The sequence below is a fragment of the Zootoca vivipara genome, chromosome 3 (genome assembly GCF_963506605.1).
Source record: "Zootoca vivipara chromosome 3, rZooViv1.1, whole genome shotgun sequence".
In the NCBI taxonomy this organism is placed as follows: domain Eukaryota; kingdom Metazoa; phylum Chordata; class Lepidosauria; order Squamata; family Lacertidae; genus Zootoca; species Zootoca vivipara.
Window position 1 is genome coordinate 56,362,534 of NC_083278.1, and position 17,481 is coordinate 56,380,014.

The following is a 17,481-nucleotide window of genomic DNA, read 5'->3' on the forward strand; positions in this document are numbered from 1 at the left end:
CAAGGGAAAAGGCCCACGTAAATACTTAGTTGGGTGCACACCCATCAATCCCTGCCTGTTTTCCATGGTAAAATTCAAACTATTTCCCTATATTGAGGGAGATAGTTCATCTTATATCCAAGACAATCTTCTGTGAAGCTGTTGATCCACAGTCCACAGATTGCACTCAAAACAATTAGATATGTCCTGGCCTGGGTGGAAACAGATTACTGTTTTCTCACAGGTTTGTATCAAATGTGTATGTAATACTTGCCGGGGTGAAATAGACAACTGGCTTACAAAGTGTGCAGAGATCAGGAGCAACTACTATAAACAGTGGCTTGTATCCATCACCTGTTCAAGCACACAAAACCACAAATGGCCAGCAAATCTATTTTTGCCATTCCAAAATGGACAGGGCCTAATAGTTAAGACTTTTTTTAAAAAGATTAATATATGATAAAGCATGATGCTGAGAATTGTTTTATTCTGCCACTTTCATGTGAATTATTGGGACTCCTTTCTTTTTAGTAGCAAGATTGTGGATTGATTGTGGATAGTCAATAGACTTTTGGATGCATGGTTTATTATTAATCTGTGTTTCTTTATTTCTTTTATATAGTGCTTTAGGTACTTAAATAGACCAGTTCCCTGTTTATTGTTAATTTTAAATTTTTCCTTGATTAGACGGTGATTCCATCAGGGTTTCGAGTGGGGATGAAGCTTGAAGCAGTAGACAAAAAGAACCCTGCATTCATATGTGTTGCTACAGTAACTGACATTGTGGACAGTCGTTTTCTGGTTCATTTTGACAACTGGGATGAGAGTTATGACTACTGGTATGCCTTTTTAAAGATCTTGTTTGTTGAAATAAGCATCCCCAAAATTCTACCATGTTAATTTGTTGTTTTCTCTCCCCCCCCCTCCGCCACATGGTTGCTATGAACAGTAGTGCCTATATTTCATTAAGATGTCCCTAGATTTTTGACAATACAGTGTTATCTCGGTTTACAAACTTAATCCATTCCAGAAGTCCGTTCTTAAACCAAAGCCATTCTTAAACCAAGGTGCACTTTCCCTAATGAGGCCTCCTGCCGCTGGTGCCCTTCCACCGTTCGGCTTCCGTTCGTAGACCTAGGTAAAGTTAGCTAACTGGAACACTACTTCCGGTTTTGCAGATTTCATATACCAAATAGTTAGTAAACAGGGCTGTTCTTAAACCGAGGTACCACTGTAGTTGAAAGATGGCAAAGTATTCTATGGTCTAATTAGTGTGTGCATTTTTCACTCTATATAAAAGTTTGCAAGTGCTGTTAATGCTTGAATTTCTTAGTTCTTTGCTGTGGGTGGGGAACTGGATATGGCCGCTGGGCCAGATCCTTATACAGCAGGGTTGTCAAACTCAAATTCATCGGGGGCCGCATCAGCAGTTTGGTCACCCTCAAAGGGCCGGCTGTATCTGTAGGACTATGTGTCCACTCTTTATTATCATAAATTATTGTCACTGCATTCAATTATTACTGTTTTTTGTAATAATGTAAGTAATAACTAGCTCTGAAAGCAGAAACATAGTCAGAATAATGGCAAGTAGATATTCAAATGTACAATTATTGTACAATTTATGTATTTATGTATTGAAAAGATCTATTAGAAATACAGATAATAGCAACAATAAAAATACCACAGCGCTAGCCCTTTCCTCAAAACACAGTCAGTTCCCATCTGCCAGCAGGGAGGGAGCCCATCTAGCTTCCCTAGGCAGGGAGTTCCAAAGTTCTCTGGGAGGACTAGAGGCCTTTTTTAAAAAATGAAAGCTCAGTGTCTGGGGTTGGGGAAGAGGTTGGGTTGGGGCAGCCATGGAAGGAGGCTCCTCTTCACAGGGGTCTGTCTGTGGCTGCTCAAGAGGGAGGCTTGGAGAGAGGGGATGTATTTGGACAGCAGGTTTCAGAGCTCCAGCAGGTGCCCCCAGCAAAAGGGTTGCCCTTTGGCTTGATGGGGAGGGCTTTGTCTTGCAGGGGATGAAAGACCCACAAGGTGTGTGTGCGCACACACACACACACACACACACACACACACACACACACAGCTGCATCGGTCATCTAACCCAACCCTGGCAGCTTTTCCCTGGCAGCAACTCCAGGCAGGGCTGAATGCTGGAGAGCTGTTGCTGCCAACCAGTGTTGGCTGCACTGAGGGAGATGGACTGTCCCAGGATCTGGCAGGCTCCTCTCTGGCCAGCTGACACCTAGAGCCTGCCTGTGGCGCTCTGGATCGCCTCCCTGGGCTCCCAGCCAGGTAGGGGCTGAAGGGCTCCTTGGGGGGCTGAAGAGCTGAAGCAGGAGCCTTGGGGGTCCTGTTAGGGGCTGGGGTGGTGGGGCAAGTGTTTCCTTGCAAAGGTGGCCCTTCAAAGGTGCAGGGGAGAGGAGGGGCTGAGAGGGAAAGAGAGAGAGAGAGAGAGAGAAAGGGAGGGAGGGGGGGAGGGGGTGAGAGGGAAATAGCGAGCAAGAGGGAGGGAGGGAGGGAACTGTTAGCCAGCGGGGAAAGCGAACGGCAGGCATGCCTGATCAACTGCACAGGCACTTCACAGAAATTACTCGGAAGTCGCCCTCCTCCTGCACGTGCTTGCTTGTCCTGAGGACATGGGGCTTCCTGAGCGTTGTCCCTGCACAAGTTGGCAGCGCCAAGCTCTGCTGCGGGACAAATAAAGGGGGTGAGAGGCTGTGCCTTCTCTGTCCTGAGCCCCAAAGCCAACCGCGAGGACCTCGCCTGCCCTTTGCCGCTTCCTTCTTGAGGCAAACAGTTCCAGTTCCTCTCTCTGCCCTTCCCTTAGTGCCGCCACCGCCCCGCACTCCAAGCGGCTTCCTCATGGCACTCACCTCCCGCTGCCTCAGAGCAAGGCTCAGAGCCGGCTCAGAGCCGGGCGCGCTAGCTAACGGCAGATTAGCAGCGCCACTAGCCAATGGGGCCTCGGATTCAACTTTGTGTCCCGCCCTTTCCTCCGGAAGCGGCGCCCAGGCCGCCCATGTGACCGCGCGGGCGAGCGGCCACCCAGCAGCGAGCGGCGGGCCACAGCACGAGGTCTGGCGGGCCGGATTAGGCCCCCGGGCCTTGTCTCTGACACCCGTGTTATACAGTATCTCCTAGCCACCAGTGGGCCATTAACATCATGCGAAGTGGTGCTTTGAAGCCTCAACAATCAGCTGTTTGTCAGGACTTCAAAATGCTGCACATAACTCTCTTTGCAAGTGCCCAAATGGAAAAGCCATTCGAGAAGTTCTCTGCCAGGTGAAAGGTCACAGGTTCTCAAACCTTCCCTCCTTCCTAATCTTTCCAGCAACATTGCCCTTGCATGTGCTGGCACAGCTGCTCATGAGGAGAAGAAAAGATGCTAACACAGTCAAGGCCAGCTGTGGAATATTACACAGAAAGTGATAACACCAACAATATGGATGACAGTTGCACATTAAGTGGCAAAAAGCTGTCTGCCAGAAAAATGGTTTGTTCTCACATACACCACTGATCAGTGAAATTAGCTGAGCTGGTTACTTAGGAAGAGCAATCCTCTCAGGAACTAAGGATTTTAGCATAGTTTCAACCAGAATTTTGGAACAACGTTCCTAGTGAATTCAGAGAGACACCCACAATTCTGATGCTGAAAACGTTCCACCAAGCATTTTTAGAGTTTTAATTTCATTCATCGTTGGTCATTTGTCCTTTATTTTATTATCTAATTTTATGATGTTTTAATGATTTTATTGTACACTGTCACAATACTCTTTTTTATTAGTTAGCATAAACATTCATATAAATAAATTAAATTTCCTCAAGATCTTATCAAACGATCATCAAAAGAAATTGGATTTGCAAACCAGTAAGCAGGTCAATGGTAGTTCCATTATACAGTACTTTGTCAGCAGAACTATCATCATGCGTTTATAAAGCTTTGGCTTAAACGTTCAATTAAAGGATACCATGTTGTTGTGTAAAAAGCATAGGAAATGCTGTTGGTCCATCAGAAAAATGTCAAAATGCACAGTTGAACAATAACTTTACTAGAGGCAAAGACTGTCAGAAATAGTGAGCAAGAAATGTATTTAGCGAATAGAAAGAGAAGCTACCCAGTTGATGCTGACATCAAGAGAAGCTACCCAGTTGAAGCTACCCAGTTGATGCTGACACAAAACCCCACACGTACACTATAGAAAAGAATATAAATTTCCCCACCCCTCCTCTCCCCCCACTCTTTTCCCCTGACCTTATACTATACTCAACACTAACATCTCATAACAAATATAACTGATCTGTAGAAAATACTTTACAACATGAAAGAAGACACAATGCATGTACTTTTGTAAACCAAGAAAATCTTTAATTAAAATTATTTTTTTTAAAAAAAAGAAATAGCGAGCAAGCGTTTGAGTTCTCCATAAATCTTCCTTAGATTGGTTTTCAAATTGAGGCAATATTGTTTCTCTCATTGGCCATGTTTGCAGATGACACTAAGCCAAACCATGGCTTCATGCAAATGTGCAACTGCCAGGGGAAGTAATTCCAGCTGCTTTGCTTCTCTCCAAGCCTTTTAGCACAGTCACTAAGCCAAGGAGCAAAGTGGCTGTGATCATTTCTCAGGAGGCAGCACATTTGTACCATTCTAGAAAGCCATAATTTGACTTCCCTATCATGTGAAGCAGGCCATGGTTTACATTTGTTCTGCTATGGAAAGGGCACACGTGAACATTTTGATTTTTAAATTGGATATGCAGATTGCGGGCCTTTTGACGTGGAAGTCTAAGAATAATTACAAATATTCAGTAGTCTGATGTTTAGGCCATGAAACCTTCCATCTCCTTTTTCTAACGTGAATGAATGTTGTCCCAATGCTTGGCCACAGAAACGGGTGACCATTGCTTTGCTTTTAACGTGTTTTTTGGATACTCTTGAGCTAGTCATTCATGTTTAAGTGTGAGGCAGACTTGCTGAAGGAGGTGGGGTTGGTTGCTAGGAGAGCTTGAGAGCAAAGGCAGAATAAAACTGCAGAATGTCAAAGGGCAAAGAAACTGAAGATAAAGCAGAAAAGAGAAAATATACCCTGGAACAGAAGAAAAAGAACCTTTTCTGAAGACACAGGGAGGTTGTTTAAAGCTGCTGCTTGATCCCTTCGGCATTAAACGTCGTGGACATGCTGCAAGTTCTGTTGAAAGCGCTGGAATTTGACTAGCTTGTCTTGTTGATTTTAAATGGGATATGGGCACCTTTTAAACATTACAGCAACATCACGTTTCCCAGGGGTTCATCCCTTGGCAGAGCTGTAACTTTTAAAGAGCTTGGAGCCATGCAGATGGGCCCAGTGGCACAGGCTCCCAAAATTTTAAAATAATAGGGCATTTTATGCTGTATTTGTTTTGGGAGTGCTAAAGGCTCGGGGCCGCCACCAGAAGGCCCCGCCTATAGTGCCCGCCAGTCTGGTAGACTGTAGTGGGCAGGCCAACTAGCAAGAGCTGGGCAGGCTCACATGGATGTAGGTAGACCTTCAAAAAAATAATGTGGTCCTTTAAAAAGTTACAGCTACACTGGGATGAATCCACAGGGGAGTGGCCCCTACACCTGGTATCTGACAGCAGAACTTCATGTTTCATGGAATAATAGAAGCATGGAGTTGGAAGGGGCCAGAAGGGTCCTTAGTCCAATGCCCTGCAGAACAGGAATGTTGCCCAACGTGGGGCTCAAACCCATGACCTTGAGATTAAGCTGGATGAGCGATCTCAGCTGCTTTAAGCATGATATCCCTTCCCATCCCCCAAACCTTTGTCAAGAAAAACAAATGTAAACAAACTTTTGTCAGGGAAAAGTGTCTTTAGACTAATGAAATACAGGGTAGGTACAGCTATTCATCCCTAAAGGTGAAATATATGAATTATCTTTTACTTATTGGAGATTAAAACAGCTTGGCTATTGAGTGAGGGAAAGAATTGCAGATTTGTAACATGTAGTTCTTCTTGTTGTTGTTTAGTCGTTTAGTCGTGTCCGACTCTTCGTGACCCCATGGACAAGAGCACGCCAGGCACTCCTGTCTTGCACTGCCTCCCGCAGTTTGGTCAAACTCATGTTCGTAGCTTCGAGAACACTGTCCAACCATCTCGTCCTCTGTCGTCCCCTTCTCCTAGTGCCCTCCATCTTTCCCAACATCAGGGTCTTTTCCAAGGATTCTTCTCTTCTCATGAGGTGGCCAAAGTATTGGAGCCTCAGCTTCACAATCTGTCCTTCCAGTGAGCACTCAGGGCTGATTTCCTTCAGAATGGATAGATTTCATCTTCTTGCAGTCCATGGGTCTCTCAAGATGGATTTCTGTATTTAATATTTTGTTGGAAGCCGCCCATAGTGGCTGGGGGAACCCAGCCAGATGGGCGGGGTATAAATAATAAATTATTTATTTATTTATTTATTTATTTATTATTTATTTATTATTTGCTATTTTATTAAATGTGAGAGTTGAAAAACGTAAATGAGATGAATGGGTTTTTGTTTTAATTTTGTGGATGCTAGAAGCTTACTTTAGGTTAAAAAAAAGTTGATACTTTCAAAAGCCTTCAGGATACTCATAAATCCTTAGCTGGGCTGTGAGAAGGGAAGAACCACCTCTTCATAGAGCAGAGCAACAGATGATATTTCAGCATTTCCTTAAATTAACTTGACATATGTGTTCACAGTGAGTTTGACATCTGAACACCAGATGGTGCTATAAGATGACTTGTGTATTATTACTGGTAGAGCAATTCCTCTTTAGCAAGACTAGTATTTAGAACAATATATATATATATATGATTTGATAGAGTTGCCCTATCAATATTACTGAACTAGAGAGCGAATTCTACCACAATAGAACAATCTGCACACTTTGTATTTTATTGGCTTAAATATTTGCTTCTCACTTCTCCATATGCTTGCATATGCAACTCACAGCATCTAAAAACATCTTCAGGCATACAAATTAGAAGAACAAAAAAGCTACAAAATGTAAGCTTGTAACTAGTCACTCAAATAGTTACCTATGGTGAATAAAATCAGTGCACTTTATTCTCTTCCCCCCTGCCGTCCTTTTTGGGTCATATATTAGTGTCTTAGGCTTGTGTTCACAGGTAACCATTTTTTCTATGGTTAATTTCTGAATGGTTTGTAAGGTTGGACCAATTCTTTAGCTGAATGTTTTAGGCCAGAAATTAATGTGCTCAGACAAAATTCCTTTGAGAGGCTATTTCTTAGTGCTGTGGAGCTTGTCTAGCATTTCTGTTTACAGGCAACCCAGATCTCTGTTGACCATAAGCTGCTTTAGACAGATCCTAGAAAGCTGTTTAAGACATTTATAGAAATGAAATCTAACTAAATCAACATTTTTCCTGCAGGTGTGAAGCGGCTAGTCCACATATTCATCCAGTTGGCTGGTGTAAAGAGCACAGAAAGACCCTTGTAACCCCTCGAGGTCTGTATGAAAGAGCTGTGCACAACTTTATTTCACAAGACTAGAAATTGTAATGTGGAATAGTAAAATAGTAAAAATAGTAAAATAGTAAAAATTCTCTCACTTTAAAAGTGAGCTTGCGGGGACAATAATGGAAGAAGGGAGAGAATAAAAATCCTGATCATCCTTAAAGTACTTAAGGTTTTAGAGGTATATCCAGAAGTGGCTTTGTTTTGACAGATAGTGCTTCAACTCACACAAAGAGCACCTGATGCTTGCCTTTCTTCCAATAGCAACTTAGGGACATAGCAGTGTAGGAAGCTGCTTTATATTGAGTAAACGTATTGGCCTATCTAGCTCAGTACAGTCGTACCTTGGAAGCCAAACGCCTTGGCTCTCGTACATTTTGGCTCCCGAATGCTGCAAACCCGGAAGTGAGTGTTCCGGTTTGCAAATGTTCTTTGGAACCCGAACGGCCAGTGCGGCTTCCGAACGTTTTGGAAGTCGAATGGACTTCCGGAACAGATTCCGTTCTACTTTCGAGGTATGACTGTATTGTCTAGAGTCTAGACTGACTGGCTGGAGAAGCTGGGGACTGAGGACAGGACCCTCTGCATGCAAATCAGATGCTCTACTGCTGAGCAACCATTGACTACAACCCTTAACTGTGCTGAATTTTAACAGAATAGGGAGCTCATGTGAGTCATTATGTGAATGAAGTGAAAAGACTTCCATGCAAAAGAGAAAATGTGTTACAGAAAATGGTAATAACTAGCAGATGAGAATCAATAAACTGTGGAAATCATGAATAATACCTTGGAGCTATGAAATTTGAGCATGAAAATCTTCTTAAATGTACTATAAATATTGAACCTGCAAGTGATGTAATTGTAGCTTGTTAGTAGAGAGTTTTGTAAAATAGCCCACACAGAGTGATGGTATAATTCACTGCCATATTATGAGTCACTTGGAAAAGTAATGCTTTGTAAGCTGTTACCTTTCAACAGTGTGCATTTTATAAACACAGAAAACTCAAATTGGCTTTCCCACAGTGACAATATTTCCCCCCATGATAGTAAGCTATATTCTGCGTTTACAATGTTGGTGGAAATTTTGCCTGAAAAGCAACTTTGCTAAGATATTATAGGCTAGGCAGGGGACTACCTGCATTTAAAGCTGATGTGTAACCCCCAAAGGTTCAGATTAGTACTTGTCTCAGTAAAACGTTAAGAGCTGGAATGGACAGGCCTTTTAGTTTTCGATGCTTAGATGCTCAGAGTCACAGCAGAATTTTGACACTTTTGGTTCTTTATGTATTCTAATAATTCTGGTCTATTTTATATCTTAGATTCTAATAAGTGGAGTGCTCTATTTTTAAATCTATAGTTGTAAGGAAGCCACCTGTCTTGACTGAACGAACTATTCTGATGTCATTGAAGTCCTTTTCGGGATGTTCAATCACATGTAGAAGGAGTGGGGGCCTGATGCTGTGCAGCCCTGACATCATGCATGACAAAAGTCGAAGCCAGTCAATGCAGTGTGTTAGGTTTCAAACCTCTTTTGAAGCCTGTCTTTATAGTAACATGAGTAACTGCCAAACAGCCACTTTAAGGAAGGGGTGACTCAAGAGATTCTTTGGAGTAATGACTTTTGTCCTGTCTCAAGCAATTGGAAGATGACAGGCACTTGGTGGTGTCCTAGTGCCCACTCAAGAAAAAGGGGCCAACCTCTGGAAGAGGAAGTGGCATGAAGCAGCAGAGGGCCAAGGAAAGAAGGAGAAGGGGGTAGGGAAAGAAGAGCCGGGGAGGCAAATGAAGGTTGAAGGAAATAATGCAGAAAAGAAAAGGGTATTGAGGGAAGGGAATGTGTAGACACTGGAAAGAATGCAGTTTTAAAAGAACAGGGAAAATATGAAGAGATAGTCCAAAGGAATAGAATATGAGGTATGGGAGAAGCATACAGACAGGTAAACAGTTGGCCTTATGCATATAGTTGTTAGGAGAACAACCAAGGAACAAGGAAAAGTAGGATTAGAAAATGTGCAGAGGAGAAAGGTGACTGGGACCGCGTGAGGTAAAGAGGAGGAGGATTAAATGTTCATTTATTTATTCATAACTGCAGGACTCTGATCTGCTCAGAATCCTTAAAATAATTATTTCTGAGGGCCGCCAGAGGCTTACTTCTACCATAACCTTTTAATCATTTTTAAAGTTCAGGAGCTTCTCTTTGATGATGTTGTGTTTTAACTGTATGACAACACACATTAGAAGGAGTGAAATAATATAAAAAATAGATGTGGGTCTTCTCAAGGTGAGATATGAGGAAGTGGCTTCTGAAGCTTGGGTTGCTGTCCACAGGGAGGCTGTCCCATCATATTTTGCATTGCAGGATGGCAGAAGGAGTGCAAGCACATTTATTTCCTCTTCTGTTGCTTCTTTAAACCTAACAAGTCCTGAAAAATATTGTAACTATCTGTGTTGCGTGACATAATTACATTTTGTATCATCATTTATTTGCCAGACTATCCACATGCCAAGCATTTTTCTTGGGAGAAATATTTGGAAGAAACTAGTTCTTTACCAGCACCTGCCAGAGCTTTTAAAGTGGTAAGAAAAATGTGCAGTGTTCTCAAATGCCTAACTCATGCTTCATTGCTGTTCCTATGCTTAGTGGCTTCCACTGGTAGGAGCTTCTCCTGGGAGGAAAGAAGAGAGGGGACTTTCAGTGTTACTTCCTTTGCCCTGCAGCTCCTTGTGCCCCTTGAAAATCTGCTCTGGAGAACTGGCAGGGCAGGGGCTCCAGGAAAAAGGAGAATCATCAAATAGTAAATAAATACATGCCTATAAATTAGTGACCACCACTACCTCAGGCCCAAACTCTACACATGTGTGAGTGCTTTTTCCTCCATAAATTGCCAGAGTGGAGAATGTGGGACCACTGTGTGGAATCCTAATCCATATTGTGAGCATGCATAGCTGCAGTTTGCGTTAGGGGAAAAGCTCATTTGCCCCAAAGCTTCCTTCGCCCTCCCAAACACAAAGGCGAGGGTCTCTAGTCCAGTCAGCTTGTGCATGCTGGCAGTTTAAGAAAGAAGAGACTAATTCTATAATTAGTCATAAATTCTGTTAATTCACTATGCAGTGTATGAAGAATTCCTTTTTCTATTCAAATCCTGTTGGCAGTCAGTTCTGTTGGTGACCCTCACTTCTAGTCTTTTGAGAGAGGGAGAAAACTTTCCTTCTATCTACACCATTCATTGTTTTATAAAGTTATTTAGCTTAGGTGTTATATATAAACATATAACCTTAATGGTTTAAAAGCTACCAATGTTTCAGCTTTGGAGGCAAGTTTCAGTTCAGCAGGTACACAAAAACAACAGTTAAGTAAATCAGAGGGTTGAGGGTAAGAGAGAGAAATTGGCATGGTCATGAAGCCACAAAGTCTACCTTTTGGGACAGTCTTAAGATATTCTGCTGATGTCTTGGCCAGTAAGTCATAACAAAATATGGGGAAAAAATGAAAGAACAGCAAAGCAGGCAGTCACAGTAACAACAAAGCAGACGGCAAACACGTTTAAAACTGAGCTATAAACAAAGTAGCATATAATAGTACTGCATATTGGCTTTTCAGCTTGCAATCAACATGCATATCAAAATAATAATATTGCTATTTTGTAGCTGTCAAGGCAAAATACTCAGGCAAATGTTTATTGGGTATGTCTTTTCTTTCTCCACCCTATAATGAAGAAGCTAAATAATTTCTCTCACTAAAGGTAGGTGGGGAAAGTGTAGGTTGACATCTGTCCAGATTTTAATTTGTTCTGAACTAATTTTAAGATGGATTTTAATTAATTAATTAATTGCTTGTTTTTATGGTCTTATGTTCTTTCTATACTGTGTTAGTTTTATGATGTTAGCCGCCCTGAGCCCGGCTCCGGCCGAGGAGGGCGGGATACAAATAATAAAATTATTATTATTATTATTATCCCATCAAAGCATTTCAACAGTATTAAAAGGGCTGGACATAGGGAAATTTGCAAAATCCATTTCTACCCACTTCCCACTCATGGAAGTTTCAGCTGGATCAAAGAGCTTTTCAGCAGTAGAGGGACACAATTGCATACAACACAAAGTCATTAACAAAGGGTGTTGTTGTTGTTTTTTTAAAAAAGCTATGAATGCCAGTTTAAGTAGGTGCATATGCTTTTTAAATTTTTTAGTTTAATTGATATCAATTACATATTCATTGTAAACTATGTAACAATCTGATGAATGTTTTTTTAAAAAAATGTTTCCTTTATAGTTATTTTCTTTTGGTTATTTTTAATAGAAAAGAAGGATATAAATAATAGCAACTCAATCTCTTCTTTGTTGTAGAAACCTTATCATGGATTCCAGAAGAATATGAAACTTGAAGTAGTTGACAAGAGGAATCCTGTGCTTATCAGGGTAGCGACCGTGGTAGAAACTGATGACCATAGAATTAAAGTAATTCATACTTTTACATATATTTTAAAATTACTGTATTGAACAATCCCTTCTGAGTGGTCATGTTACACACACTGTCCCACATGGCTTCCCCATTCACTCTCCTAGAAGGGAGAATAAACATCCACAGGTATAGAAATTATTCCCTTCAATTAAACTGAATGAAGAAGCCTACAAACCCAGCAGTTCCATAATCACACATGAGGCTTTAGATCCGGCTGAGTTGACCACTAATCTCCAGTCGTTTTACTGCAAAGTCCACCTGAAATGTATTGCTTGGTGCATTGTGTCCAAAAAGTATTGAAGTAAAGGTATACTTTCAGTCATATCCTATTTCATCCTATACGATGCTAGTCCTTCAGACTCCCATTCATTTCCTCTTAAGATATGATACAAAATTGAAACTAGCAAGGAAAGAAAACATTAAAACATTTTTACTACCGTACGTATTTTAAACTCCATGACTTATTAACTGCACTTTTTTCTGCTGGTTGTTTTTTGGAACTACTTTCTTGCATATCTACAGTGTTTCAACACCAAAAGAACCTAGGTCACGTACAGTTCAAGCATAAACTACAGCACTTGAACTGTACGTGGTTTATGCTATCTACAGTGTTTGGCATCACTTATGGCCTGCAGGGGGACACGGGTGGCGCTGTGGGTTAAACCACAGAGCCTAGGGCTTGCTGATCAGAAGGTTGGCGGTTTGAATCCCTGTGATGGGGTGAGCTCCCATTGCTCAGTCCCTGCTCCTGCCAACCTAGCAGTTCAAAAGCATGAAGTGCAAGTAGATAAATAGTGTTTCCGTGCGCTGCTCTGGTTCGCCAGATGCGGCTTAGTCATGCTGGCCACATGACCCAAAAGCTGTACGCCAGCTCCCTCAGCCAGTAAAGCGAGATGAGCACCGCAACCCCAGAGTCGACTGAGACTGGACCCAACGGTCAGGGGTCCCTTTACCTTTTTATGGCCTGCAGGATTACTGGAACTAGGTACCTCAAATAATGCAAGCTTAAGTCCTCAAAACTTTCATCCTATTCTAGATAGTACTTAACCTTTTTAAAAAATTACTTAGTACATAGTAACAGTATACAGTGGTGCCTCGCAAGACGAAGTTAATTCGTTCCACGAGTCAATTCGTTTTGCGAAAAATTCGTCTTGTGAATCGCGGTTTCCCATAGGAATGCATTGAAATTTCTTTTTTTTTTTTGCCCATAGGAACGCATTAATTAAATTTCACTGCATTCCTATGGGAAACCGCGATTCGCAAGATGAATTTTTCTCAAAATGAATTCGTCTTGTGAGTCACCATCAGATCGCAAAATGCATTCGTCTTGTGAAAAATTCGTCTTGCAGGGCATTCGTCTTGCGAGGTACCACTGTAACAGTATAACTTGTGACTTTGGGGCAGGGGAATTTCAGGGGGATGTGGGTGGGGCAAAAATTGTGGTGGGCCACCAGGGGCTCAATGCCCTATTTTTGTTGTATTTCTGTGACTGCAACAATAGGGTCTGTCAAGCACTGGAGAAGCTTCACTTTATGGTCAGTGAGCTGTGTTTAACTTGATGGATCACAAGTTATGTAGGCCTCAGTAGACTCACATTGAGGACCATTCTGTACTAAATGAATTGTTAAGCTCATGCATCAACACTTTAATAAACTAGTTGTCATTGTGATCTATTTCTTATCTCAGTAAATGCAAAAGCTGTTGTAATTAGTAAGACGAGAGCCTGGTAGATAATTTTATATTACTTGACAAACTCCTTTTCCCACACACCCTTGTCCAATACATAATGCCTGAAATTTGAACAAATGGATTCTCTTAACCATTATGTTCTCTAACGAAAGCCAAGCACTCTTGGAGATTGCATGGGAATAGGACTTCACTTAAGTTTGAAATTTAATATTCCTTTGTGTTCTAGGTCCACTTTGATGGCTGGGATAGTATTTATGATTATTGGATCGATGCAGATAGCCCTGATATCCATCCTGCTGGCTGGTGTGGGAAAACTGGACATCCTCTTCAGCCCCCACTTAGTGAGATGTGCTTTAAGATATAGTAGACATTTAAAGAAAGGATATTGAATACCTTGTTATACTTTGTTTGATGCGACCTCTGCAATACTGAATAAGTCTAGTATGCATAACAAAGCCAGCATCTTTGAAGCAAATAACCTTGGTACTGGAGACTGGAAAATAGTGATATTCTTAATTTCTGACTTGATATTAAATATGAATTCACGTTACTCCAGATCATGGCAAAATTATAGCTCTCTATAAATTCGCATTCCGAACATAGGATGAACAGTTTTTGTTTTTGTTTTAAAAAAGTAATAATTAAAAACCTTTTTTTATGTCTTCAAGTGCTTAATCAATTGATCTAACCCTTTTATTGATTAAATGTTACATCCCTATTACTGTAAAAAATAGAAACCAATATATGAATGCTTTTAAAACATCCTCTAGATTCTGAAGAAATATTTCTAAAGTATTTGATTAACTTAGAAAAAGTGATGTTGAATATTAGAGCCAAGTCAGTTACTGCTGTAATAGTTTATAGAATCATAGAATTGTAGAGTTAGAAGTGAATACTTGGAGGATCAGTTGAGAATAATGCTTGCTCTTGGAAACAATTGATAAATTAACCTCTTAAGTTGTAGTTTCCTTATTGACAAACATTTTCTGGGCGGAAGAGGGTGTTCATTTTTTTGCAGGAGGAGTTAAATTTTCAAAAACAATATAGAAGAAATAAATTCTTAATAGCTTGTGAAAGAAATTGCATCTATATCCTGAATGCAGGAATATTTATCACAGAATAACATAAATCATTGTTTGATTCAATATTCATACAATCGAGTCATAATTTATTAAAGAATAAAATACTTGTCAGTTTTTTACTAACAAGATAGTGAAATGGTTGCAGGAGATTTTAGTAAGGTTTAAATATTTTATCTTGGTAATTTGTACTTGTTAGTCTTCATCATTTTAAACAGATGTTCACTAGAGTTTACCTAAACGTGAGGCATAACTTCCACTCTAACAAATGCTTTGCATTTTACCTCCCATATTATTTGTATAGGTCCTTTGGAATTGGTAGAAGCTTTAGAACAAGGAGGATGTCCTACAGCAGGCTGCAAAGGAGTTGGACACATAAAAAGAGCCAGACATACGGGCCATCACAGGTATGTGTTAAGTAGCTAAACTCGGATGTCCGATTAGGATCTGCACATATACAGTACTTGATTTCTAACACACGCTTATTCACACATCTCCTCGGAAGTTCCATGGAGTTCAATAAAACTTACTCCCAGGAAAGGGGATATAGAACAGCATCCTTAATTGCTGTTAGTGAAAAAGAAGATGTGAACTAGAGGAAGAAAACAAGAATTCAGGTTACCTCTTTGGAATGAACATGGAAAGGTTTGTAACTTCATTGGTATGTTCTGGTTTAAAACTCAGTTGTAGTTTTCACAGGTTTGTGCAATTGGTGAGCACATCAGTGTTTCGTCTTTGGGTATCTAAGTGTGCCTGATAGCCTCTATTGAAGCAGAAACATGTTGTTTTGTCACTGCTGTCAGCTAGATAGACATAGTTAAATGCTAACTCAGTTAATATACTCATCTGTGGAATGTACCCCTTTGTGCCAATTACTACTCCTTCTGCTTAATCTAGAAATCAACACTCTTGTTTTTCATTGTCACAGAGACTCACCCCTTGTAGTGCCAAACGAAATGTGTGTTTCAGAATTTCTGATCTAAGCACCACTCAAAATAATTAGAAAGCAGATAAAATATATCATTAGTTTCTCCCCCTGCCTTTCTTCAGGCATTTGTCAATGTGTGTTCAATGAGTGAGATGGGAGAAGTGGAGACGGGGGGGGGGACTACCCCCCCCCCACGCTGCCACCCCATTGCTGTGCCCCTTGCCCTCTATAAGTTGGAGCAACTATTTGCAGTAGGGGGACTTGCGTGTACATGCGTACGGTACATCTATACATAACATAGCATATATACATAGATATCTGGTTGAAGATGAAAAGCATCAATATAAAGCAGGTCAGCACAAATATGTACTATATTTGTTACTACGTAATGCTAAGGAGAAAGAAAACTAATGCAGTTATAACTTACAGTCATACCTTGGGTTACAGACATTTCAGGTTGCACGTTTTCGCGTTGCACACCGCGCCGAACCCGGAAGTACTGGAACGGGTTACTTCCAGGTTTTGATGCTCGTGCATGAGCAAAAGCACTAAATCGTGCATGCCCAGAAGCACCGAATCACAACCCACATGTGCGCAGACGTGGCGCTGCGGGTTGCGAGTGTGCCTCCTGCACGGATCACGTTCACAACCCGAGCATCCACTGTACTTGTATTTGCTGCTGCTGCAGTCTTACAATTCAGTTTCAGTTCAATAAGCACGCAGGGAGAAAAATAGCAGGAGCCTACAGGTTTCTGAATCCAAGTCATCCTAGAATCCTCAGATTGTGTCCCATAGTCCACTTGAATTAAAAGGACAATATAAAGTGGATATAATTATCTACGTCAGGCTTTCTTCCGTGGGTTCTTTCATCTTAGCACTGAAAATGTACTTTTGAATTTTTTTATGACAAGGTGCATTTATGCTGTCAGAACAAGTGTCTGAGAGTAGGCAGATTGGCCATTTTCTGTTAAGTGTTTTGCTTGAGCTGGATGAAACCTGTGGTGATTAATTATGGCAGGGTTAAAATGAGCACCTTTTAAAATGTAGATGTTAAAAAGGGCTTTGGGGGTTCTGCTTTGCAGAAAAGTGTTTGAGCTTGCATACAAATGGGAGTGTCTGGTGTGCTTATGTGAGGAATTGCATATTGAACGTCCTACAAAGTATACCTTTGAACTTTTCCCTAGACTAGAGAATGAATCCCTATTATCAGTACAACATAAATAGTAGTCCATTCCTACATCCCTCTGTGCTGTGTTTTTTACAACTTAGAGCTTATTTCTTGGCCATCTTTCAGCCCTGAGTCAGCTCACAAAGGTTAACAGGGGAGGGGCAGACTGAACCCTCAGGCCAATCCTTGCCTATTCCAAATCTATCCCATGGGTGATTATATATTCTTATAATTTAAAAGTCATCCAGTGTAGGATTGATTTTAAGATTCCTGTATAACTCTCCTAGTTGTGGAAGAGTGTGAAAATCTGCATAGCCTCAGAAGCCCTAAGAGGGGTGGGGGGAAACATGGAGCTGTCCTGCATAACTTCCCCCCACCCCAACAGTAGTTAGTCATCTGAATCCTACTTTCCCCTTATTCACTCTCAAATTGTGTGACTATTTATATTGACTATGTTCTGAGTATTTAAGCCCACATGCAAACACAGTCTCCCGTCCCCCCATTGGAAAGATTAATCACCATGTGATTCATTCTCTTATTTTTCTAGTGGAAATGTCACTTGTAGTCATTGATTGTGAAGATGTGGACTCCTCATGTCTATCAACAGAGTTCACAAAAACACTGTTGATTACAGAAATGCAATGTTTCTGTTGCTTTGCTATTTCAGGATTTCATTTTAATACAAAGTAGG

The 17,481-nt window shown here is 41.0% G+C and overlaps 1 protein-coding gene across 11 annotated transcripts in view; it reads left to right on the plus strand.

Moving 5' to 3' along the window:
- Positions 1–17,481, plus strand: part of L3MBTL3 (L3MBTL histone methyl-lysine binding protein 3) — a 58,858-nt gene that overhangs the window by 27,689 nt on the left and 13,688 nt on the right. For all 11 annotated transcript variants that reach the window (XM_035109022.2, XM_035109014.2, XM_035109016.2 and 8 more), the window contains exons 11-16: positions 667–818; positions 7,380–7,456; positions 9,956–10,041; positions 11,812–11,922; positions 13,842–13,956; positions 14,999–15,101. In XM_035109022.2, coding sequence (XP_034964913.1) covers positions 667–818; positions 7,380–7,456; positions 9,956–10,041; positions 11,812–11,922; positions 13,842–13,956; positions 14,999–15,101 — 644 coding nt within the window. The remainder of the gene's footprint in view (positions 1–666; positions 819–7,379; positions 7,457–9,955; positions 10,042–11,811; positions 11,923–13,841; positions 13,957–14,998; positions 15,102–17,481) is intronic.